At 44.7% G+C, this 26,054-nt stretch overlaps 1 protein-coding gene across 6 annotated transcripts in view; it reads left to right on the top strand.

Annotated features, from left to right (window-relative positions):
* Positions 1-2,168: 2,168 nt before the first annotated feature.
* Positions 2,169-26,054, top strand: part of WASF2 (WASP family member 2) — a 39,630-nt gene continuing 15,744 nt past the window's right edge. The window contains exons 1-3 of one of the 6 annotated variants that reach the window (XM_077837755.1): positions 2,179-2,215; positions 20,816-20,965; positions 22,337-22,490. In XM_077837755.1, coding sequence (XP_077693881.1) covers positions 22,361-22,490 — 130 coding nt within the window. In that variant the 5' untranslated portion in view covers positions 2,179-2,215; positions 20,816-20,965; positions 22,337-22,360. Of the gene's footprint in view, positions 2,260-2,876; positions 2,924-20,815; positions 20,966-21,317; positions 21,415-22,336; positions 22,491-26,054 lie in introns of those variants that run through there. The other 5 variants (XM_077837753.1, XM_077837756.1, XM_077837754.1 and 2 more) reach the window with 5 other exon arrangements.

Raw genomic sequence — 26,054 nt, 5'->3', positions numbered from 1 at the left:
TACGCTTTCCACAGTATGCATCCGATGAAGTGAGCTGTAGCTCACGAAAGCTTATGCTCAAATAAATTGGTTAGTCTCTAAAGTGCCCCAAGTACTCCTTTTCTTTTTGCGAAGACAGACTAACACGGCTGTTACTCTGAAACCAGTCATTTTACTGTATAAATTGTCTTTTCCCAACTCACATATTATAATGAGATGATTCATTTAGTTCTTTCCAGGGGATGCCAAACTGGACTATGCTGTCTCTGCTACTAGCGGAATATTACAAATGAATTCCTGGGCCTTACTGGGGAGAGAAAATCTCCCGACACCAATGAAACAGAAACTGCTAGAAGCCGAGACTAAGCCCCCAATCCTGCTATCAGATGCACACAGACAGACCTCTGTGCCTGCAAGCAAATTGGCTTGAAGTCAAAGTGGCTTCATCCACATGGATCAGCCTGCAGGACCAGGGCCAAAAGCTGGACTAGATCAAATATATCTAGTTTCTTTGCACAGTCCAAATATCACTGGATTTGGGTCTGTCGAGCTAGGGTCTCCAAAAGGGTTTAACAAAAAGTCTTGCCTTGCACCCCAAAAAGAAATGCCACTAATGAAGCATTGAGACAGCTCCCCAAACACCTGGTTGCTGTGGATGCAGCATGCCACCTCGATACAAGATGTCATTTAAAAAAGGGCTTCCTTCCCTCTACAAAATATTTCTACTTCCTGACATTTTTTCTGTTTAGTAGCAACACAACCTAAATTCTCTAACAACATATCTTTGCTCTTCCACAGCACAGTTGGAACAAGCTCCCTGGGGGTGTGGGGTGGAGGGGAAGGGCAATGGAGGAGGCAGATGGCCACCAAACTAAAGCTGTCACCTCCTTCCCAGCCTTCCCCATGACTACAAAATCCTGTGGGCTCCTCTCTGTTTGCCATGGCCTGCCCCATCTTCACCAGGCCTCCTTCTTTATGGCATTCCCTGCATTCCCCCTTCCACCAGGGTCCCCTCTAATTCTTGCAACTCCTTCCCTGCTTCCCCCACACTCCTTGGAGGGCCATCTCCATTTGTGCCAGAGGCGAGCTCCTTTCCCTCTCTTGTATGGCCACCCCTATTACCACCACATCTGTCTTCTCCTAAAAACCCTCTTTAGCTCCCACAGGTCCTCCTCCATTCTTTGGTGGGCCTACCCCCCCACCCCCTCAACACTTCCTGCTTCCTCACCATCTATTGTAGGGCCACCTCCTGATCCATCATCTCTGCCAGCCCCTTCCCCATTGCTACTTCTGCCCAGGATCTCCAGATTGCGACAGTCTCCCTTGCCCGCCCTATCTCAGCCCAGGCCCTCGCCTTCTCCAGCTGCAGGGCCCTCACCAGGCTGTGGGCAAAAGGGAGGCTCCCCCGCAGGACCGCAGCTATTCCCAGCCTTTGCTATCCTCTGTCTGTCCCTGTCCCACCCCTCCATCGGTGGTGTAGTGTGAAAAAATGAAGTGGGTAAACTAACCTAACCTAAGCTCCCTATTCCCCAGTGAGACGTGGCCTCAGTTTACCCACTGCTACACTACTGCCCACCCTTGCCACCCCTCCCTCCTCTGCCCTCTCCCACCCCTCTGCAAGTTCCTGCCCCCTACTGGAATCTCCTCCTTCCCTCCCCCCTTCTCTGTTTCTCAAATGGGCCAGTCATGCTGATGTGCACACACACCCCCGCTTCCACAGGTGGAACCTTCCTCGGAGGGCCTCACACCATAGAGAAGAAGGGCAAAGACCAAGTGCAGTCATAGGAGGAGGAGTCCAGGAAGGGGCGGGCCAAGCGTTTCGGAAAATAATCAGGAAGCACAATCTTTTCCGACTGCTCTTAATCACCGTGAAATACCTTTAAAGTATTGTATTAATTCAAAAGATTTGATTGACCTCCAGGAAATCTTGTTCAGTTTAATCCAATGGTGTGTGTCGTCCCCCGCCCCAGCGCTCATATGGCACGTTCCACCTTGTTGACTCTCTTTGTGGGTCTTGCTTGGGTGGGGTCCTCGTGCTGCGCTGGGAGCGTACGCAAGTTGCGTAGCAAGTTTGACGGGCGCGGCCGGGAAGCCAATCAGCTGCCGAAGGGCCGAGGTGGGGAGCCAATTGGGCAGCGGACCGGCGGCCGGGGAGGCGGGGCGAGTTTCAGTCCGGGCAGGGAGGGGGAGTTGTGGAATGGCGGACGGGCGGTAGGGGCTGCCCGCCCCGGTGGTGGTGAGTGGAGGGAGCCGGCGGAGAAAGCGAGGCCGCCTAGCGGGGTGAGTGAGCGGGCGCGTCGGCAACGCCGACCATCTCCCGCGCTGGCCCTTTTGCTCGAGGGCAGCAGCCAGGCCCCTGCCAGATACGGAGCCGCGCGGGTGGGGCAGGTCCTGCTTCCTGCCACATAGTGAGCCCCGGGTGCCGCTGCCGCGCCGGAGCCTCCCTAGGGCCTTTCCCCCGGCCTGGCCTGGGGTGCGGGCTCGGCCTGCCCGCGGGGAGCGAGGGAGCCTGGCTGCCTCCCCCCCACCCCGCCTTGGGGTGACACTTCCACAGAGTCTCCCCAATAGCGGCTGCCAAATTCATGGGCACCTGCCCTGGCCCTGTGGGGGGCGCCCCTGTGCTGGGGGGCGGGGTGTGTATGGGAGGGTGCCCAGCTACCAAGCTTTTAAGGGGCTTTGCTGTCTTCCCCTCTAACCGGAGGCGGGCAGAGAGCGGAAGACCCCCTGAAGCCCCTTAAGGTCCCTGCTGTGTAGATCCGACTTGCATGGGACGTGCTTAGATGATGGGGTGCTGGGTTTTATAGGGCACCTTAAAGTAGATAGAAGGCCTGGGAGCGGATTTGGGGTTTTGTTTTTATGGCTTGGGTGGAAGATTATTATTTTTTTTTTCTTTGCAGGCTTGTGCTATGCTTGGCTGCTGGGTTTTCAAAGAGCCCCCTTAAAGGTGCGCGCAAAACCTGTGAATGTGCCCGCTTGCTTGTGTGAAAACTTTGCCTGTTTGTGCAGCTGGCTGTTTTTGTTGGTGTAAGTTTTTTGTGAGTGGAATTGTGGAGCATTGGTATGAAATGGTTATCTGCCTGACTGCCGCCTTCGCACCCCAGAGGTGGCTGCATTTTGGTGGTGAAAGAATTGATTCTTCTCCCCTCTTTCCCTATCTCACATATATGTGTGGGTGTGTGAATGTGTACAAATATACTCCCAATTAGTGGTGTACTGTGTGATATACATGTACTGCTTGAAACAGATTGGGGTGTGACCCTGGGTTTGCTGCAATGCATGCTGGAAAATATCTTCTTTAATTCTGATTCCTCTGGGCCTCTACAAGAGGAGACTTAGGAGGAAGCTGCTGAATATGGTGGGGTAGTTGGATCAACTGATCTAGCTGTAACATCCACACAGTTTAGTTCCTGGGGATATTCTTCAGGTTGTTCTGAATTAGTACATAGTTCTGCACTAAAGCTGCTGCTTCAGGATATGAACAGTCATTTACCTTTTGGAGCGCGTCAGTTACAACAATTCCTCATACTAGTCACAGTTTGGCCTAAAGGCCCTGTCTACAATAGGGAAATTTTTCTAAAAGTTTTCATGGGTGCCAACACTGATTCAGTTCCCCTCTGTGTTAGCAACACTGGAAGTCCTAGCGCAGATGGGGCAATTGGCATTCTTAGCATCATGTTGTATAACTCTTAAGAGAAGGTCTGATCAATGTGGTGTTAAAAATGTTGGCAGCCTGTTTTCTTTAGGGCATCCAACACTGCAAACATAAGTGGAGCAGAACTGGTACTGTCAATGATGGGAAGCTCTTAAAAACATTCCTGGTGTAGATGGGGCTATAGTTTTTAAAGCCCCTGGTGATCCTTTCATTTTTAAAGCACCCAGAAGAGTGGGCAGTCCTGTGAGAAGGAAAAGTTGAAAGTGGAGAAAAATATGGGAGACCAGCAGAAAATGAGGGTGGCCCATTGCAGTAGAACTGAGACAAGCTGTGTTGCTTTATGGGGAACAGAGTGCACCCCTACGCAAACTGGTTGTCAAATGAGGAAGGAAAATAGCCATGACTTTCTTGCACCAGTTCTACATGGCTGCAGAGCTGGTTGCTATTAGAAGCCACTGGAATGAAAATGTCCATTGTTGTGACTTACTGTTCAGTAGAATTTCTGTATCCATTTCTTTTATTTTGACTCTTGTGTGGGTTTTTGTCTTATATTTTGGTTAAACTTTATATCAGGCCTCTTGTAAAAATGTATTGCTAAAATCTTTTACAGACTTACATAATATTTACAAATTTTAAAAATAGACAGTAATAGCATGACTTTGAAAATCCATTCACTGACTCATGAGTAAGTTCAAAGCTGTATCTGGCTGGTGAAGGTAGGCCAGACACAGCTGCAGAATTGATGCTTTTATATTTTTAACTTAAAAAAAAAAAAGAAAACCCTGGTTTGGGGAAGCTCCTCCCAAACTTCACAAGAAGTCCACCCCATTCAAATCCTCCATGCAAATCATCACTTGTAATGCCGCTCCCCTAGGTGGGTTGTCAGCAGCAGCGATTGACCTCTGGATCTTAAAACATGAGCCCCTACTACTTGGGCTAAAAGACCGTCTAAGCCAAAGCTGTAGCAGGATCATCAGCCTCAGTATGTAGCCCAGCCAACGCTCTATGGGGACAGAGTGACACACTGAATGGATGAGAGTTCCAAGAAGATGACATTCAGTTCATCCTTGGAAGGTTAACGTTTTTATTGTCCACTTCCTGAGTTTGCAAACAGATGGTTCTAGTACTTCTGCTGCTAGCCAGACTCTTTCCAAGCAGTTGCAGAGTAAAATTAACAAGACCCTGGTTGGTTTCACTATTTTTCTTTAGAACCCTGTGAGTAGCAGTGAAACCGACAACTCAGCTGCTGTTTGGGAAAGCTGTGTTGTCCATTTACCAGTAGATTTCATTCTGGTTTTGCTAGTAGATTTCTGGTGAACTTTTCAAGCCCTGATTTACAGAAGTGTGTACAGTACAACCCATAATAATGGAAACAGATGAGAGAATAAAAATTGAAGACAGTTGGAGTAAGGCAGGCTATAGGCCAGAGGTGGGCAAACCTTTTGGCCTGAGGGCCACATCTTGGTTTGGAAATTGTATGGAGGGCCATGAATGCTCACAAAATTGGGGGTTGGAGGGTGAGAGGGGGTTGAGGGCTCCAGCTGACGGTGCAGGCACTGGGGTGGGGCCAGAAATAAAGAGTTCAGAGCTGCGGGAGGGGGCTTTGGGCTAGGGCATGGGTGGGGGTATGGGGTGCAGGCTTCGGATGGCACTTACCTCAAGCAGCTCCCAGAAGCAGCAGCATGTCCCATTTCTCCGCCCCCCCCCCCGCTCCTGTGTGGGGGCACGGCCAGGCAGCTCTGCACACTGCCCTGTCCGCAGGCGCCGCCCTTGCACCTCCCATTGGCCGTGGTTCCTGGCCAATGGGAGCTGCGGCGCTTGGGGCGGGGGCAGCATGTGGAGCCCCCTGGCTGCCCTTACATGTAGGAGCCGGAGGGGGGACGTCCGCTGCTTCCGGGAGCTGTGCAGAGTCACAGCATGCACTGAGAGGGGCAAGCTCTGAACCCTGCCGGGAGCTCAAGGGCCAGATTAAAATGTCTGAAGGGTCAGATGTGGCCCCTGGGCCATAGTTTTCCCACCTCTGCTATAGGCAGTAGAACTGATACAAAATGCGCTACTTTATCTGGAATGCTACATTTAAAAATAAAACAAGCTAGTGACTGGTGAGTTGTATTATGGGATAGCTACCCACAGTGCACTTCTGTCTACATTGATGCAAGCTCTGCTAGTGAGGACGCACTCCACCATCACAAGGAGTGTGGTGTGGAGGTGCACAACCAACTTAATTACTACGGAGGCTGTGTGTTGGCTTTACACTACAAACTTAAGTCAATTTAAGTTTGTACTGTAGACATGCCCTTAGTAAGGAAAGAGACATGGAACTGTTGAGAAATACAGAGCTGTCACTATTGGAGATTGTAGGAATGATTAACTAATAACATTCTGTTAAGCAGAATTTTATACCAACTTTACTAGGAATTGTATTGCATACCAAATAGATGAACAAAAATAGATGAATTTTTAAGCTTACAGTTCAGAACACTTCTTGTGATCACTGATTCATTTGTTGACAAATATTTTAAAAAACCTTATGTATAAATACCAAACCATGTTTCTGGCATATTTTAAATGTGACTGATTCTTCAGGTCTTGGTTTAGATGGAATTCATTCATTCATTCAAAGCTTAGGTAAATGTGTGGTGTGGTGTGGGTGAGTAGGTTAAGTCTTCTGAAGTTTGCACTGTTTAAATCCAGTTGTGTTGGTTAGTCCAGCTCTGCTGACCCCTCACCCAAATCCCAGGGAGAAAAACAGGGGAAATCGATTGGGGTTAGTCCTGCTACAAAAGTTAGGTAAGGTTTTGATTGACAGCCTCTTGTACAGTAGGCAGATTTACAACATAAAAGGCTTGACTTTAATCATTCTAGTACCCTTTTCAGATAGGCCTTTTGGACTCAGTTTAGTATCTTGTTCTTTCAAACTAAGGTTTCCGTTGTGTTTTTAATTAGATGTAACACCGATACTGAGGACTGGGCAAAATACAGTGGAATGCTCAGTAAGGAACAGTCCTGCACAGACCAGAAAGTGAATGGACTAGAAAGATCTTAGACGTGTTTTCCTGTCTCTTGTTTGCATGGTTCAGGTTAAAGTTTTTACACTTTCTGGTGTCTCTGTATGTAAGAGATATTAGACTTCTGCAAAGTCTATTTTGCTAAAAGTGAAGGTTTTTTCTTGAGGGCTAACACTGGCCAAAGATATGCTTTGGCCAAAGACTCAGCATTTATTTTTTGTCTTGTGTAGTGCCTGTAAGAATGCTCTAGGTGTGCAAAACACACAGTAGAAAAACTAGAAGTAAAATCTGTAGCTTGTCCCGCAAGTAGCAAGTCTGACTTGTGGTGGGGGAATGGAGGCGGGAGAATAGTATGACACACCAAAGGCCTGATATTGTTGTCTTTTGCACATAACATCTATAAATCTTTGGCCCCTTCATTGCCTTAAATCTTTAGTTATATGGACAAAATGCAACTGTTCTCCAGTATAGTAGGTGCTTAGGGCATCGTGCTTACTACTGTACTTTGAGCAATAGCCTTGTTTTTAAGAGTGCTTGGTACTGTGAGCAATACCATGCCTAATAATAAATATTTGCAGGATCAGTGCCTTAGACACCACACATGCACATTATAAGTGCCTAGATAGGTGAAAACTGAATAGTAAAAGTTCTGTGTAGGAACTGTTGATGGTTCATAATCAAATGAGTGCTCAGAACAGAACTACCCTGGTGAAGTTCACTTCCTCTCACTGCAACTCTGCGTGATAAAGAAAAGAAATTGCATACTGTATTTTATCTTTTTTTTGGGAGTGGCTATATCGAGTCTCCTACGTATCATAGCATATAGGGGAGGCTCATAAGGGCTTTGTCTAGATGTTTACAGGGTGGTGGCCTCACCCAGACTTAGATAAGATTTTTATTTCTTTGGGAGCTTTCTAGTTTTTTCACTGCCGGAGGTGGGGGGTGGGGGTGGAAGAAGAGGAGTGGAAAGTGAAAGAGCACACTCTTCCCTTTTTCCTCCTCCCAGAAAAGCTGAAATATGAGCTTGGGTTGTGTTTTGTTCAGGCGCACAGTCCATAGGCTGCACATAGTGTTTATCACACGCAAATGCAAAACTCACATTTGTAGTAATAAAGCTAAAAAACAGTCCCAAGGTCCCCCTCTAATTCTTGAAATTGTAGTGAAGCTTTCTGGTATAATAGTACCATTGGTTGAGGCATGGGAGAACAGACTTTCCCCATGCATGTCCTAACTGAGGAATTTGCTGGGGGCGGGGTGGGGGGGTTCTAAAAGAGACTCTGGAGTTGCTAATTTTAGGGCAGGTAGCAGAAACTGGTGTTTGCAGATATGCAAGATGAACCTAATAACACCTAGGTCTTTGTATATAGTGCTTCTCATCAGTAGATCTCAAAGTGCTTTACAAAGGAGATCATTATCATCATTGTCTTTTTTACAAATGGAGAAACTGAGGCACGGGGCCGTGGAGTGACTTTCCCAGGTTCACCCAGCATGTCAGTGCAAAATCCAGGAATAGACTTCAGGTCTCCTGAGCCCAGGCCAGTATTCTCTGCACTAGGCCACACTTCCCGCACATAGACTCCCCCTAGTCTGGAAGGTACTTCTAACTTGGCTTTGACATCTCCAGGTGACCTGGACCTTCCCTTCCTGATCGATAGCATCTCACCCATTTTCAGAGGAGGCCTGCTGCATGCCCATACAGGAAGAGGATGCTTTAGGGTTGGGTGTAGTGAGTCCTGGAGGACAGAGAGAGCAGACAACAGACATTGACTCTCAGAATTTTTTGCTCTTCTTGACAATTTTTCTTGTGCTAGTTGGTCTGTTATCCCTGCTTTCTGACTGGCTGTGCCTGAGCATCTTCAATGGCATCACAGATCCAAGTGATTAGTTAATTCTCGACTCGGGTGGCCTGGGTGGTTCTGTGCTACACCCTCCATCTCCGCCTGTATTGCTGCTTCTGCAAATAAAGTGGGGTGTCACCGATACCATTCCTCTCCGGAATTCTGTGCAGTCCTTCCTGCTGTTCTGTGCAGTCTTATTTTTAACCCAAAATCCTTGAACCTGTGTTCAGGATTAGTAGTGACTTACATAGCATTGTAAAGCTCTTGGAGATAAACAGATATAAGGTGCTTATAAATGATTGTTTCATTATTGAAGGCCTCCATTGTTCTGCCCCTTCTGTGTGTGAGATCTGCCCTGAGGCCACCTACAAGACTGTTGTTCTGAGATCATGTGTGACCTGTTATTTTGAAGGTTATCCACCATCGCTCTTTGAGATAGCACACAATAGAGAATGGGATGGAACATGTATAAGGTGTTTGTTGCTAAAATGAAACAGTTCTTAAAGTTGCTGTAAGAATATAAATGAGCTCTAGTTTATCTGTTTTACATTGGAAAACATTTACCTATAGTTGCTCTTTTCCTTGTATTTTGTGCTGTTTGATAGGTACTTTTCTTAAAAAGGGCTGATTTAGTGTGGGAAAACCTGTTATTTCCCTGCTGGATTGCAGTGTATCTGTTTGAACAATTTCTTCATGAAATGAAGACCTTAATTTGTACAGGAGAAAAGGGGCTTGTGGTGGAAATGTCCTTATTTCAGGACAGATGGTTAGGGCATAGGCCTGGAACAACATTCTGTGTGCAGCTCAGCCACTAACATTCTATATGATTTAGACAAGTCACTTAACTGTTCTGTGCCCCAGTTTCCCCTTCTGTAGAGCTGGATTATTGGTTCTTAGCTTCCTTTTGTAAAGAAAGATGAGAGAGATTGTTATGGGAACGATGAGCTGTGCCTTTTTGTGATGGCTAGAAAAGGCTTCATTGGTGAAGGTGACTTAGGTGAGCATGCTCTGACAGAAGTTAGACAGAAGACGTGCTAGAGGGAGAACAGTATGCCCTACCCCCTTCCTATCCTACTAAAATACTGTGTAGTGGAAAAACACAATAGTATTCTGGTCCTGGCTCCTCCATGACTGGTCTGTTTAGAATTTCTAATAGGGATAATGGTTTGGTTTGTGACAGCCAGTGAGTTGATGTCACTTTTTTTCACAGCAGGTTTGCATTAATTGTTCATATGTTATGTAGCTTTGCTAAGCATTTGTTGGCCTATTATATTACCAGAACAGGACAGAGTATGTTTCATTTCTCATGTTTCCTCTTTCAGTGCCTTCCTTTTTTCTTCTTTTTTAGAGTCTTGCTTCACGTCTCTGTGTAGCCAAGTTCTTTTCTTTTGCTTGGAGGAATGAGTGATGCTTTGCTTTCAACCAGCTCTTCGTTGGGAGGCTTTAAGTGGCATTCAGAGGAGGCCATCAGACACAAATGTCTGATGGAATGGTATAGCTGCAGTTCATGCATGGAGTGCAAAAAATAGGACTTAATTGGTAGGGAGGGGAAATGGCAACCCAGGTTGAATGAATGGGTGAAAGTTTTATGACTGCCCCAAGATTAGCAAATAGTGTTGTGAGTTGCTGGCACTGCCAGAGCAGAAGTGAGAGTCCCTTTTGCATACACCCTGCTTTTGCGCACAGTAAGTGAAAATCCACATTCTTATGCCTTTGGTCTTACAGCTGCAAATAGAAGAGAGGAATACACCCCCCCCCCCCCCCCAATCCTGTCCTTTCAATACCAGCAGCGTCTGGTCTGAGCCTCTGCTGGAGGAAGACACTGTAACTATAAATACAGCTTTATCTTCTGTCTTGGACATCATAAAATAACTGACCACTTCCCCTTTAGAGGCTAAATTATAAAACACATAATCAACCAATTTGTACAAAGTTGTATTTTGGTCTCTATTGAGAATTCAGACTTGTGTCAAGGATGTCGCTTCTAGGATCTGGCTTTACACGAGAGGTTTTCATAAAGCAGCAGTGTCTGAATTGACAGTTTCAGCACATGCAAAAATTAAATTACAGTTAAAACAAAACAAAAAAATTGCCCTATTGCCTGCAGATGATTCCACAGTCATCTGCCACTGAATCCTAATCAACACTTGCCTATCTTCCCAAACCAAGAAAGCCTGGTTAAAACAATTGGGGTCTTGCTAGCATGTTCTAAAGTCCATTAAATCTGGTCTCTGGAAGACCAAGGGAGACAGTGAATTTCAGAATCAAGGTCTCAATTGAGAGTACCCTGTGAGCAGTTTAACCAAGAGACTGCTCTCTCTCCTACCTCTTGCCTTCACTACAGAAAAAGGTCCGCTCTTAACTCAAGGGAAGCCAAGGCAGTTTGTAGTTGGTGAGGTTGAGTTAGAGACTACTCAACCGGACTTGCAAGATCATGTGAAAACTACAAACTGCTTTGTCTTGGATTTTGACTTGAGTGAACTTTTTTATGTAGGCCTCAGTCTGGCTGCTGCTGAATCATAGAAGGTCTGAAGGCACTGTTGTCCGGTGGAGAAGGGGTTAAATCCTGGTTCCTTCTAGCATTCTCTTCTGGCTGCTAAAGAGATTAGGCTCTTTACAAAAAGAGTAAAGGAACCTTTACCCTGGTATCCTGCCTAGCATCCCATCACTGCTTTTCACAAAAAACAGTTCTGATGTCCAGGCTTGAGAGTGAGATTACGGAGCACATAATGGTTGCTGCACTGTCACTAGGCTTGGGAAGATTAGATTTTTACTGGTGAATGTCAGTAAATATCAGTTTCACCATACACCACACGCAAACCCATGAAGAAATGTTTCCATGGATGATCATTAAAATTTACAGATAGGCAAAGTAAGAAAAATGCTGCTTGACAACTTTATTAGAGGCTGATTTAAGGATATTTACTTGACATGTGATGTAAACAATTTGTTACAGTTGTAAAACTTTTAAATTCCAGTGTCCACTGTCCTTAAATAACTCTGACCCCCAGTTTCCTGCAACTGTAAAAATGTAAATGGATACATTTAAAAATGCTTAAAAATAAACATAGGTATTTGTCAAAATTACAAAAAAAAATAAAATTGAATTCTGCCAAACATATTACTAATTTATTGCTTTCTAAATCTCTTTGGGTTTCTGAATAGAAAAGTCTCTTTATAATTGTGATCTAACCTAAATGTGCCCAGTGTATTTGAGAGGCAAGGTGGGGGAGGTAATATCTTTTATTGGACCAACTTCCGTTGGTGAGAGAGACAAGCTTTTGATCTTAAGGAGCTCTTGTACAGTGCATTTCATTATTTTAAACTAGCTGTCACGGTGGGGTGAGTATGGGGTGACTAACTCCACTTCTCCCTCATTCTGAAGATACTGTTCTAATATCAGTGAGGTTGATAACTACTTAGCCCTCCTGTAGATGAAGAAAGAACAAAACAAAGCTTGACCAGGTATTAAGGATTGAGCATCCGAAAAGTGCGAACACCAAGGTTGGGGAAGAATGGCCTGGCATGGTGCAATGGGTAGGAGTAGGAATGAGAATAAACAAAGGACAGAGTGGGCTGGGTGCTGGTACAAAACCTAAGCTAGAACTCCCTTCAGGGGGGAGATTTTCAGTTGGAGAATAGTCTCCCAAGGGAGGTGATGGAACCCCTCATAGAATATCAGGGTTGGAAGGGACCTCAGGAGGTCATCTAGTCCAACCCCCTGCTCAAAGCAGGACCGATCCCCGACTAAATCATCCCAGCCAGGGCTTTGTCAAGCCTGACCTTAAAAATCTCCCTGTTATTTACTGGCCTGGTTCAAGTTGTAAACTCACCCAATTGGAGTCCCCTACCCTGTGTGTACTGTTAGCCTGGAGAAAGATTCAGTGGGACGACTTGCAGTAGTAAACATAAGCACGTGCATGTTTGCAGGATCAGGGCCCTACTGCAGAGTAGCAAAATGCTGGGTTTTTGAATGGCCCCCTTTACAGTTCTTTTCCATCTCTAACTTTTGACTTCTCTGAGGCAGTAAAACATGTTTTATTGCCTCAAACGCCATATCCTGTTACTTTTGTAATTGCAAGGGATCTACATCTTATTTTGACTCTATGTAGAAATCATTATCTCTTTCCTCTAAAATTGCTTATGACTGAAATCCCCACAGATATTCATAAAATAACATTTAAGACATCAACTCCCTCAAATTTTCTAATGTCAAAGGTTAACTTAAAATAGTAATGCTGGAAAGATTAAAATATTAAATCATTTCAGGCAAGAATACCCGTACATATTGTAATTACTTTCTTTTCTTACAATTAAAGTAATTGGATTTTATTTAATGAGCTATTTACATTTAATAATTAAGAGAAGACTTATCTTTCTAGTATTCCCCAAGTGTGGCGGAAGGGTGGAGGCACTTTGCTGTGATATAGTTACCTAGGCATGAGTTGAAACTGAAAGAGCAGCTGAGCTGTTCAGAAAAGAGTCAGAGCTGCTTCTTTGTTTCACTAATAAAATATAGTTTAGGAACTCTGCTAGAAAGAGTAATGTATGTTTAAGGACGGGTGGGAAGGTTTATTGGGCTCAGTTGCAAATGAGGTGTAACAGTTTGCAGAAAAAGAGGCTCAAAACGTGCTTCGACTTCAGTCATTTCAAAAACTGCTTACACCAGTTACAATGTTCTGCTGTGTGATGAAAATATACCAATGTGAGATGTGAGGCTTCCTAAGGGCCCAGTGAATGTTTTATTATGGTAACAAACACACGCCCCCTCTGGTGGCTAGCGGAGGGTAGCAGGCAGGAGTGGAAGAAAACCTGCTATTCCTATTAGCACTGACTCAATTTTGGAATGAGGTGGTGAGTGGTGCCTGCCTCAGCAGACGCGCACCATTTGCAGCAATTGGCTTGTCGCTTTGCGGAGGCATTCGTGTAGCAATGCTGTGAGACTTGGATGCATTTTTTGGTGATATATGACACAGCTAGGAATGCAGCAGTTATTCAGAAAGCCAGTTGAAAATGTGTTGACTGGAAAACATGTATTTTAGGTCAATTTAGTGATGTTAGAAAGTGTTAGATTAAGAGCCCCGGAGACATCTTACATTTTATCCGTAACTCTGGTTCTTCATGGAAAATGACAGAGCAAGCTTCCTCCATGCTGCTCTCATGCCCAAGTAATGCATCTCACTCCCGATCTGGAGAGACCTGCTCTTGGGCTCAAAGAGTAATTGTCTCCCTGGCCCAGACCAGTCATTGGTCTGTCTCCTGAGATTGCCAAGGATGCTGAATGAAGTGGTGATTGTGCTGTGGACTCTCATCTACTGGGAAAGGGTTGAGACATACTCATTTAATAGCTTTCAGATGCTAATGGTATAAGATCCAGATCTGGGCCAAATGGGAATCAAAGACCTAAAGATGGAAGATTGTATCTTGTTACCAGTCCCCTGATCCATCCTTTTCCCATGTGTAATTGTAATATCTGAGAATCCAAGATGATACTTCTGGATTATCTGAATAATCTAAACTTTACCTGCATATTTGAAGCTAGCAGCTCTATGCAGCAGAGTCACTAGTAACCGTGGATCCTTGCCAAAATTAGTCAACCTTTTTAAAAAAAAGTCGAGCTCAAATGAATGTTTCACTACTTCTAATCCACCTATTTCCCCTGCAGCTGCAACAGCAAAGAGCTTCCAGTACTTAAGTAGCTGATCTCTTTTTTTGGTGTACCCCTACATGCCAAGAGCTTAAACTTTCTGCTGTTGAGCTTTATTTTCTGCAGATAATTAGTGTCAGTAGTTCTGAATTCTGAGACTTAAACATTTGTGACAATTGTTTTGATTGTTTTATATTGACTTTCTTTTGTCACTACTATTCTAAAATTTTATTTAAATGTCTGAGTTCTGTGTGTATGCTTAGTCAAGGACCAATAAAGTCTCATACAGATGACCATTTTTGTTTAAAACTTGTTTTTCAGTTAAATGAATGAAAGCAGAGTTCTTGTCTAAAAAGTGGCTGTGTAGAAAGGCCAGCTTTTCATTCAACAGATTTTCCTGTTTGTATTGGGTCATATCGGCTTGCTTTAGAGACGCACAGTTCAATTCCTATTAACCATGTAGTGCCAACCCAGCTATGGGAGAGTGAGCTGGATTCTTTTCTGGCTTGCTCATCGTCATCAGAACTGATAACTAAGTGCCAAATGAAGACCCAAATTCTGACTTACACCTGTGCAATCCCCTTGAAAGCAATGAGTGGTGGTGTGGTGATGCATGCCAGAAAAAAGAACAGCTTGGCTTTCAGATTCCATGGTGGGTTTGCAGGGCTGGCAGCTCCTTCAGCTCTGCCTCTCTTTTATAGTGCCACAGGATCCCTCTTATCAACATCTGGATTTGGTGATCTGAGGTGGGCCCCCTGTGTTTACTGATGGTAAACTACAGGGTAGTTACCTGATTGGGCAAACCTTCAAATGAGTGTGGATCTAGCTTCAGGGAAGTTTTTTATGTGATGGCAGGCAAAGGGTTGGACTGGACTGACCTTTCAGGACCTAATGAGCTGTAAGAGATGTTGGGGAATGTTTTCTCCTATGCATGTGGGTTTTACCTTCACAAATCCTCTGACTTGTGGGGAGAATAGACCCCTGTGAAAGAAAGCAGTCCGGAGCTGCCTTCCACTGCTGATTCTTGTTCAGCTGCTGGCAGGCTTGGAAGCTAATGACAGATGAGCATCTGACATGTTTTTGGGACTGAATACTTGTTACAGCTGGCGGAGTGGAATAGTCTGTGGCATCACATGGCAGTTTGCTCTATAATTTCACTCCCCGTTGCTCAGAAGCAGTACTGATTGCTAGGTAGGTCTCCTCTCTTAGGGTAGCGTGTAACAGCAGCATCTCTGATTATTGCATCCCGTTTCTCTGTGGCCACATTGTGCACTTGGATATTGCCGTGAGTTCTCAGCAGAACCTTCTGTTGACCTTTTTCTGTTTTTTCCCATTCTCCCTGTGTGTCTGGCTGCTTTGTCCTCTTCCTCTGCCCCCCTGCCCTTTTGAGATTATGCAAAAGCCAGTCTCTCTGGCCATTACAGCTTGATGGGGGAGCAGTTACTGCTGAGAGAAGCTTGAAATTTAAAGTAGAGTTGTCATAGACGCTAGAGTAAATGGTCAGTCTGCATTGGCAGGCCACTAAGTCCCATTTCATACTGATGGGAATTTCATATCTGATTATCTCTTTCCCCTCTCATTGGCAAACCTGCTGGTGTGTCTAATACTCCCAAAGGTTGCTCTCTGAGGAGCTTAGCTGGAGGCCAGTTCCACTTTGCTATGCTCTTTGTGTTTGGGAGGATTATTTGTAGCAATCAATGCTGCAGAAACTTTAATTTGATTGCTGGGGAAGGGTTATCAGTGACCTGAACACACTTGAAAATGCGCTGTGTCCACCTCAGGTGCTGTGTTGCACCAGACATTGTGGCAGATATTACTTCTGGTGCTAAAATTTTCTCTCAGATTGTTTCTAATACAAGAAGTCCCTTCTTGCACTAATGGTGGGGAATTATATTGGCAACTCCCTTTAATGCAGTGCTAGTCATTCAAATATCAGTGAGAAAATAGCTCCCAAATCTTGTAAGCAAAGTTTGTGAAGTATGTGACCTTTGTTTTTAGACTCTCTTCTTTCTCCTCACCATCATAATAACCATAGTATCTGAGCCCTTTACAAGAAAAGAAAACAAATAATTGGTTGTCAGCTGTGGTGGGGTCTTCCACAGTAGAGAAGCTTTTGGTCTTGATTTCAGTGATTTTTCTTCTCACTGACAGAATTCATATAGGAAAGCAGATGGTTAATCCTGGGATGTCACTGTGTTGCTTTTTAATACTTGATGAAAACTATCTCCCTAATTATTCATGGCAATTGTTCTGTCTCATGGGGTTTGCTGTTCCAGCCATGTTTTTCAGAATGGTGAATATGGGTGCAGCTCTGTCCAAAGGGCTCGTAGACTGGCAAGAACTGTTTCAAATAAACCAATTCTACTTGAATTCAGTCCAGAACTCTGTGATTCCTGTAGGATCCACTGTGGCAGAGCCCAGTTTGCAGGATTTGAGTACCCGTAGTCAACTAATCCAATATACCTGTAATATCCAGCTGACCAGAAGCCTTAGTAGTAGTTCACTGTAAGTTAAGCTTTCTGTTCCGTGTGGTGGATAAGCAGATACCAGCATTAGGAGTTGCATTTCTCCATTTACAGTCTTCTGTCCTATTAATTAGTTAATTTACCTTATCTTTTTGTAGTATCCTCGATGCAAGTTTTGGGTTGAATAATTTTGTGCTAAAGAGAGAAACAGATTCAAGAAGAAGTCCTGGTTGTTTACGGTTTAAAGTTCTAGATAGGCTGGTCTCCATGAGCAGCAGGGAGGCACCTCTCCAGCTGTGGAGAAACAGGAGGCAGTTAAGACCAGAGGGTGTGGAGTACGAAAGCAGGGGGAGGTAGCATGAGAGATAGTATGGAGCAAGTGCGTAGTGAGTTTTGAAATTGGGAGGGTGCTGCTGGGTGGAAGACTGCTAGGAATCTAGGAGTGGTGGTATGAGCTTCCTGGAAGGAGAGAGTCTGCTGCAGCATTCAGCAGATTTTTGTAGGAAGAACTTGGGGTGATGGAATTGTAGAAGAAGAGATGAGCACTCAGAAAAGCATAAATAGAGATGTCAACAAGGAGTGAGAAAATGACAAATCCTGGCAATGTTTGGTTGGAAGTGATAGAACTTGCAGCTATGGGAGAGGCAGGAGGGGAGATGGCTGGCTATTGGGCAGTTCAGCCTGTAGTCTCCTCAGATTTTGGGATGAGGAGGAGAGACTTCTATTGTTAATTCTGAAATCGTGTTTCCAAGTTATCCCAGTCATGTGTCCTCTTCCAGGGCTTGAAAAAAAATACAGTTGTCAAGTGGGAAGTTCTCATGCAAGTGAAAGGGACTAAGTCATCAATTTCTAAAGAATCTCAGTTTTCATTTGAAAAAGTTGTTAATTATGGCTGTGAGGATAACTTTAAACTGATAGTGTTGTCTGCAGAGAAATAGCTTCCATGCGTCTGCTTACAGCTTTCCCAACCAAGCAGCGGTGTGAAACTGCCAGGTCATGCTGTTGCTTGGGTCAGCAATGAGTAGCAGCTGGGGCACTGACCTGTTGTTCGTTGACCTGCGTGATGCTGTCCTTCTGTGTGGTTGTCTTTCCCTATCCAGTATTCTGTATCAATCTCTGACTTGAAAATGTTTCCTCTCTATGGAAGTGACAGGCCACCCTTAGCCACACCCCATGTCACAACAGGAAGTGTGTGGGTGCTTTAGATCCATAAAGTATTCTTGTAGTTTTGTACAATACTGTATATACTGAAAACTGCAGCATTTAAACATAGCCCAGTCTAAACTTTCAATAACCAATCCATATGACTGCTCTCCAAGGATTCTATCCCATCTCCACTTCACAACTGATTTCATTTGATTTGAGAGGAAATATCTAAATCCATAGATCACACAAAGCTTGAAACGTTTACCTGACACCTACTATCCTGATGACTAGTGGTACTGGCCAGAATGGAAACCAGTTGTTCTGTCATGTTCCTACAACTTAAAAGAATAAAGTAGTTGTGTACTGTCCTTTGTGTTCTGTATTTATTTGTAGCATGTTGTGGATCAGCTCTCCTTAATGAATTTTTAAGAATGAACCTTACTAGCAGGCTCCTATTTTTACTAGACCTTTTCCTTCTTGGCTTCACTGACTACGTTTCTTTTTTCTCCTAGATCATGGTGCATTTATCCTTGTGTTGTCTATGTATGGCTGCACTGCTCTGCACTTTGAACTACGGGGGCACGAATAGCAGTGTGCACCACAGTGCTGTGCTGTAGCTCTCCTATGTGGAGCTGTGGGGAGTTAGAGGATTACGTTAACACAAACCAGGAACATTTTAGTTTGCTCCCACGGTGTCCACATGGGGATGTTACAGAGCATCACTTCGGTGCGCGCTGCTATTCACAATTGCGTTGTCTGAACTGCTGTAATGTCTAGTTTCCTTTCTTCCTTTCTCAGCATTGTTTTCTGTCTCCTTCCCCTCCTCATTTCTCTCTCTGCTTATACGTCCCCCAGAATCTCTCTCTCAAATACACTGTTCTTTGTGTCTAATCAGTTGCATGATTTTCCTCTTCCCATCCACTTATACGTAGGGCTTGGAAATTTTACAAGATATATAATAAGTGGAGGGATAAACCTCCTAACCAGAGACTGATATTACAAGATGAGAGGGGCCTCGATGTCCAAATGCAGTGTCGTGTGGAGAAGCTACCCCACCCCAACAGCTGTTGGGAAAAGGGAGAGGGCTCAGCCATTACTAAAGGCTTCTGTCACTGGGCCCTGCTCAGAGGCCCCAGGTATCATGTCTGCCTTGTCTCCAGCTTAGTAATTGTCTGATAAAGCTGAAGCCCTGAATCCTCTGTCCCTGCTGAAAGGGAAAAGGAGAATTCTTCTTTAACTGCCCCCCTCCCAAGAACCTTCTAGCTACTGCAAAGGCAGTTGGGTGGCTCTCTGCAACATCCCCTGTGCCATGACACCCGGAGCCTCTGAGCAGGGTCCAGTGACAGAAGCCTTGTAGTAATGCTGCATCCTCTCCCTTTTCCCAGCCCCCCAGCATAGATAGACTGCACCAGTGTAAACAGTGACTTTTGCCAGACTTTTGCTGTTTGCCTTAGTTTCAAACAAAGCAGTGTATACATCACAGTCTAGACAAGTCCTTATTTCCTGGGGGGCGTAGCCAACATAGTTTTAAGCTAGTGGCTCCTAAGAGGAGTGTGCCCTTCTCCCCCTCCCCCACACATTAGATTGGCAGTAGGGTGGTCCCCATGTCCCTCCTGTGTCATAACTAGGGTCCTACCAAATTCACAGTCCATTTTGGTCAATTTCACAGTCATAGGATTTTTAAAATAATAACTTCCATGGTTTTGGCTATTTAAATCTGAAATTTCATGGTGTTGTAATTGTTGGGGTCCTGACCCAGAAAAGAAGTTGTGTGGGGGTTGCAAGGCTATTGAAGGGAGGGTTGCGGTACTGTGCAGAGCTGGGCCCTCAGTCAGCAGCTGCCGCTCTCCGGCCGCCCAGCTCTGAAGGCAGCAGCGCAGAAGTAAGGGTGGCCTGGGATGGTATTGCCACCCTTACCTCTGCCCGGCTGCTGGCGGGGTGCATCCTTGAGAGCCGGGCGCCTGGCCAACAGATGCCGATCACCAGCTGCTCAGCTCTGAAGGCAGTGTAGAAGTAAGGGTGGCAATAACGCGACTCACCTAAAATAACCTTACATCTCCCCTGCAATCCCCTTGTGGGTCAGGACCCCCGATTTGAGAAACACTGGTCTCCCGCATGAAATCTGTATAGCATAAGGTAAAAGCACACACAAGACCAGATTTCACGGTCCATGATGCATTTAATGGCCAAGAATTTGGTAGGGCCCTAGTCATAACTTTACCACAGTTGCCGCAATATTTTGGGGGGGAGGGTTCTTTTTTTTTTTTCCTGTGCTCTTTGGTCTCTTTCTCAGTATCTTTCCTGTGGTTTTAATTTTTTCTTGCTCTCTGTCCTCCGATGGCTTCCCCTCTCCCCAGAAGGTTACTCCCTGCTCTAGGTCAGTGGGATGCCTACAGATAGCTCTGTGGAGCCAAGCTACATGTGCTCGTATGAGTCAGTGCTCGAGAAAAAGAAACAGGAGAAGCCTGAGCAAGATAGGTACTACCTAAGCTTACAGCCCCATATATATGTGAGCTGCGGGTGTGGCTGTTGTTATGGGGTGCTGCCAGGGGAAGCACGGAAACGCTGGCTTAGCTAAAGCACAAAAACCTAACGTGACAGAAGAATTTAGATGGGTCTGGCTTTAGTCCACAAAATGCAGGGAATTTAGAGTTAATGGTGGAAGTCCTTCCTTAGCTCACTCTGTACTTAACTATCTGATGGCTTTTACACTACCCAGGCACAGGGAGGTCTAAGAGGGAGGGATTTCAGCCCTGTTAATTTTCCTGCTTTTCTTGGTTTTTAGGTTTGGCTCATCAACATCGCTTTCATTAGGTTTTTTGGTCTTTTGAAACCTGAAATGGCCCAACTTGATTATCATACACATTGTAAGGAGAGTGATCACTTTAGATAAGCTATTACCAGCAGGAGAGTGGGGTGGGGGGAGGTATTTTTTCATGCTTTGTGTGTATAAAAAGATCTTCTACACTTTCCACAGTATGCATCCAATGAAGTGAGCTGTAGCTCACGAAAGCTTGTGCTCAAATAAATTGGTTAGTCTCTAAGGTGCCACAAGTCCTCCTTTTCTTTCTGTTTCACAGTGACAAGTGAACTAAATGACTGGTTTATAATGGAGTTTGGTGGTACTGTAACAAAGCATCCTTATACCTGGCATACCCTGCAGTGCTCCAGACCTTGAACTTCTCTGCATTAACGGGTCAAATTTGGAAATTCAAAATCTGGTTTGTGAGGTAATTGGTGAGATAATACCCACTCCTTCTTCTTAACGTCCTAGTAGAAAAGCATCCAGGAAGGACTCCTGGACCTCAAAGATAAGCTGCCAGCTGCCACAGACTATCAAAGGGTGGCTCAAAGTCAAGAGCAAACAGCTGATTTTAAATTATTTTGGTTCTTGGTTTGTTGCTGTTGGTGACAGGAAGCCACGTTCCCCAGGCTGTTAGCTTCCTGTTTTATTTTTACACCCATCCTGAGCAGATCAGCATGTCCATCACAAGGGGAGGCATCTGTTTCTATAGCATTGTTTCTCATCTGACCTACAAGAGAGACTGTTTTCCTTCCTAAATCAAGAAGTTGGGATATATTTGCTTTTGTGTTAGAGATTTTGGAGGTGTATCTAACTGCTTGTGCTGTGCTCCATTATTCAGGAGCTGAAGTTCCATTTTCTTTTTGTGGGCAAGAGGTATAAGAGAATTAATCTATTGCTTTAACAGTTAGGCATGTTAGCAGTGGAGATTTTGCTGTTACAAAGTACTGGGCAGGCAACAGACACACACACAACCATTTTCTGAAGGATAACTTTCAGAAGCTTTTGTGTTCCGTAAATTTTAGAAGAACTGGAAGTTGGGGTTGGAAGTTTCATCTCGCTGTGTGTAGTGATCAATGTTGATGTCTTTCAGCATTGGGCTCTACCCCCTTCCTCCCACATATCCTTATAAAGCTACCAATGTGATAAACCACTAACTCTAAAACAATGGATGTGTAGAAACTAGGTCACATGGGAATTTCCTACAAGGGAGGGGCACAGCCTGAAGGATAAGAAACAGTCACCAGAATGTTTCCTGGTCAGCTGCAAGCACTTCCTGTTATCTCATGTGAGCCCTCTCTGTCTGTGCTGTTGGTGAGGAGGGAGGGAATGTACATGTCAGTGTGTCTGGCGTAACAGAAGTGCTAACTTCTGTTAACATTCTTGGTTCGAAAATGGACATATTAAAATGTTCCTATGGAAAGGTTCACAGTAGCTGTCGTTGGATGTTCTGCAATATTTGGAGGAGGAGTGTGACTGTTCAGTGCAGATGCATCAGTGGGAAGGGTGGTGCGGCAGCAGTAATGTAAACAGTCCCTTGCTCAGCTAAGATGGGCAGTTTTCCTTTGCTGCCTGTACCCTTGAGCCAACAGGTCTCTGCTTCTCCACTGCAAGCTGTAGAACAGCAGGATCTTTATTTTCAAAGAACCAGTTTCATAAGGGTGGGGAGGGAAGAAGATGCCTGATACACAGAGCTGTTTCAGAGCAGGAAAATGAACATCATGGCTCTGGTGTGCCTGGAATGTGTGGGTGAGTAATCCTTTCCTGTTTCTTTTTTGGGTTGTTTTTCATCTTTTAGAACACTGCCTGAAGCGGGTCCACCATGCCGTTAGTAACGAGGAACATTGAGCCAAGGCACCTGTGCCGTCAGACGTTGCCTAGCGTTAGAAGTGAGCTGGAATGCATGACCAACATCACCCTGGCAAATGTCATTCGACAGCTGGGCAGCCTGAGTGAGTACCACTGCGAGCCCGCATGCTGCCCTCAGGAGTCATTAGCTCCCTTTCTGTTCTTGTATTCCTATTTCTCCCCCATCTGCCTTCCCTGGGTAATGCTAACATATTTTCCCAAAGACATCTCTGATGCTAATTTCCTGTCCTTCTCCCACCTCCTCCTCAACAAAAAGAAAATTGGAGAGGAGGGGAGTGGAAGAGCTGCAGCAAAATTGTAGATGGAAGGATGGAGCATAATTGAGGGCTGTAAAATGGGAGGCTCTCGGAGTGGCCAGTGCCTTGTCGGAGAAAGCGCCTGTAATTGCATGCGCTATTAATTGCAGCTCAACTGTGTTTAATCTACAATTGATCATTTTTAATGAAAGGTAATCAAAACGCACACACAGATTCTGGCCTGTTTGCCCGTGCTACATTTATGGTGTTGCAAGCCTGAAAGTCCCCAATTCAGACTAAGAACTGCCTCTGGGATATTGGAGTTTGCGGGCCGCATGTTGGTACTGCGGCACAAATGGTTACCAGTGAGGTGGTGGCAGCCTTATGAGGGGCAAAGTGAAAACATAGGCCCAAGCTTTATAACAAAAATAAACGGTAAGAATCACTGTGCCTGTACTCAACTTCTTTTTTCTCCATTAAAATGTTCTGGATTCAGATTAGCCCCCCTTTGCTCAATATTTGTTTCATTGGCCTTGAAATGAGACCTGCAAATGCTTTGATAAACAGATTCGTACATTGTTTAAATTCACTCTAGGACCTATAAGTATCTCTGTTTCCTTCACAAGATAGACCTTTTCTCTCATGCAATGTGAACAAGGGTGAGAGGATTCCAGGCAAAAATTTTCCTGTTTCTCCAGTAGTGAAAGCACATTGCTATCACTAAAACCCCTGTGCTGCCTCCAGGTTCTCATCTGATACCAACAGGCCTTGCATTAAGTCTGTTGCTAAAAATATCAATGTGCAGTAATGGATAAGACCAGTCTACCCATCCATTGTCAATTGCCCCTCACGGTTCCACAGTTAGATGTGATTCCTGAGATGGTCACGGAGCATTAGGGTTCTCTTAAAATCCATCCTGTGCGCATGAAATGAGAAGGGGGAGGATGGTAAAGCTCTTTAAATCCCAGATAGAGTAAGCTGATCCAGATCCAAAAGGCATGCTGTGGGTTCGTGAGACAGAGCACCAGCGATATCCCTCAGGCTTAGACCTTGTTTCTGCATTTCACAATATTCAAAGCACCTCTGCTTATCCCTCAGAACAGAGAGTGAAGTGCTGGAAGCCAGATCACAGCCTGGTTCCTTTATCAGGAGGGTACCAAGGGAGCCTCGCTCTGGGGTGTGGGGAGGACCAATCACAGACACAACCAGGAGTGCTGTTGGGGAAGCTCCTGTGAGACAGGCTGTTCGTATTGACACTCATGCGCATCACTGTGCATTTGAGGGTAATGCGGAGGGAGGGAAATAAAATTGAGCATCTTCTCCTGTTATGCATCCCCAGGGTTGAAGACAGAATTGTAAGTGCTCTGGTCTTTGGGCTAATTACTGCAGAATGTTGAGACCCAAATGACCAAGCTCCTCTCCCAGTTGTCTGTACATTATTTTGAAAATGGGAATATTTCTTCATGTGCTGAATACTGTAGTAATCTGAAGAGAGTTCAGTAAGTGACGGCAGACCTGTCAAGTGAATAAGCAGCCATGCCGAGTACACCACAACCTCTTTACAAAGACACAAACATAAAACTTGTGCTGCATTCGTATTCCAGTGAGTTTGCCCTTTGTTACTATGACAGCCAGTAGCACTTTGGAGAGGCAGTCTGTGCATTTCTGTTAATTCTGTGGAATCATAGAAGCTAGAAATGGGAAAGACCTATTAAATCATTCAGTCTGTCTTCCTGCAAGTGCATGATAAAGATAATTTTGATTGTAATTTTTTCTCTTGAAGTAAAATCAATCAAGCAGCTAAATCCCTGAAAACTAATCTCTGCCCCCATCCAAAAAATGTGCATGAAATACAAAAGCATATACTGGATCCTATACAGTAACCATGTGCTGACACAGTTATGCCATTAGAGGAATAAATATACACCCAAGCACATACACCAGTGTGCATAACCATGTTTGTATCTCATCTTTGTATATTTAAAGTGTACTGCTCAGCACTGCAAAACATCTGTTCAGGTTTTCCCAACATCTGTAGTCTTTTCCTTGTGAAATTCAGAATTGGGTTCCAGATCTCATTAAAATGGAAACACGTAACAACTTTGTTGTATGAGGTTATTGCTGTGAGGTCTGTCAAGTTTCATTATAGATGAACCTTCCCTCTCCTTTCATTGTAGCATCCTTTGTAAAATGTGTGAGTTGCTCTTATGGTGAGTTAGAACAGAGAGGATGCTTCATGAAAGCTTGTTACAATGAGATCTGTCTGACTCCTGTGTCTGAGGGAATGAATATCTTCTTATGAGTTAACACAGGGAAGCGGACAAGGGGGGTTAGCAGGGCAAAAGTAGGGTCCCTGAATTCAAACCCCATATTACCAAGGGAGGCAGGGGGAGGAGAATCACACTGTGCACAACCTACATAGAAAACAGTCACGGGGCTAGGTTCTAGGACTCAGAGACACAGCACCCTTGTATAAAATGACTGCAGGGATAGGGGCTTTAGTTTGGTATTGCTTCAAAGTGCAGACTCTTTACTCATGTTCGTAGATGTCATGGAGACAGCTGACCTTGAATGATAGCCTAACTTAGATGTTTTTTTCCCCTCCTTCCCTCTGGAATCAGCTGTTGGAAATGCAATTTCCATTTTACCCATATGACTTGTGCTAAAAGCCAAGATTTCCCAAAAAAAGGACTCTAAGGTTACATCTTTATTTAGGCTCCTGACTGCCTGACAGGATTTTTCAAAAGTGCCCAGCACTTGACAGCCCCCACTGACTTCAAGGGGGGCTATTGGCTTATTAGAAGCTTAACTTCAGGTTTGTGTTTTTGACAGGCTTGGCCATAAATGTTTAGATAGGCAGGATTCTGCCCAAGACTGGGTAAGGGCAGGTTCTGGTGGAGGAATAGAGGCGACTGGTATGGTGAGACTGCTGCCTCTTATGGCCAATATTGTCTTATTGTTTCCTTGCTCTCCCCACCTGTCTGAATCCATTTAGCTTGCAAGTTCTTCGGGGCAGGACTATCATTTTTTGTTTGTACAATGCCCGGCACAATGATCCATGAGTGGAGGCTCATAGGTGCTACCGCAGTGCAAAGAATGAATAGTAACAACATTTGTCTTGGCTGTTCACTGAGCAGTCTGAGGTTTTACAGAGGGTTCATCACATTTAAGAAACTCTAGTGAAAGTAGTAGTGAAATACTCCAGCATTTATTTATATTTAGATAATCTTGAAAGCATCAGTCTTTCAGGTGCTGCTCTATCTGAAGGAATGCATGGATCAGTATCCTTGTCTGTGAATGTGGCTATGGCTTTAGGGTCAAGACCTGAATATACCATATAGTTCTAGAATACAATTAACTCTAAAATAGGTACCAGTTACCCTCGAAGAGGCCTTACTGCAAGGCAGTGAT

The sequence above is a fragment of the Eretmochelys imbricata genome, chromosome 19 (genome assembly GCF_965152235.1).
Source record: "Eretmochelys imbricata isolate rEreImb1 chromosome 19, rEreImb1.hap1, whole genome shotgun sequence".
Taxonomy (NCBI): Eukaryota; Metazoa; Chordata; order Testudines; family Cheloniidae; genus Eretmochelys; species Eretmochelys imbricata.
Note: the sequence above shows the minus strand (reverse complement) of the source record. Positions and strands in the feature narration are given on the sequence as shown.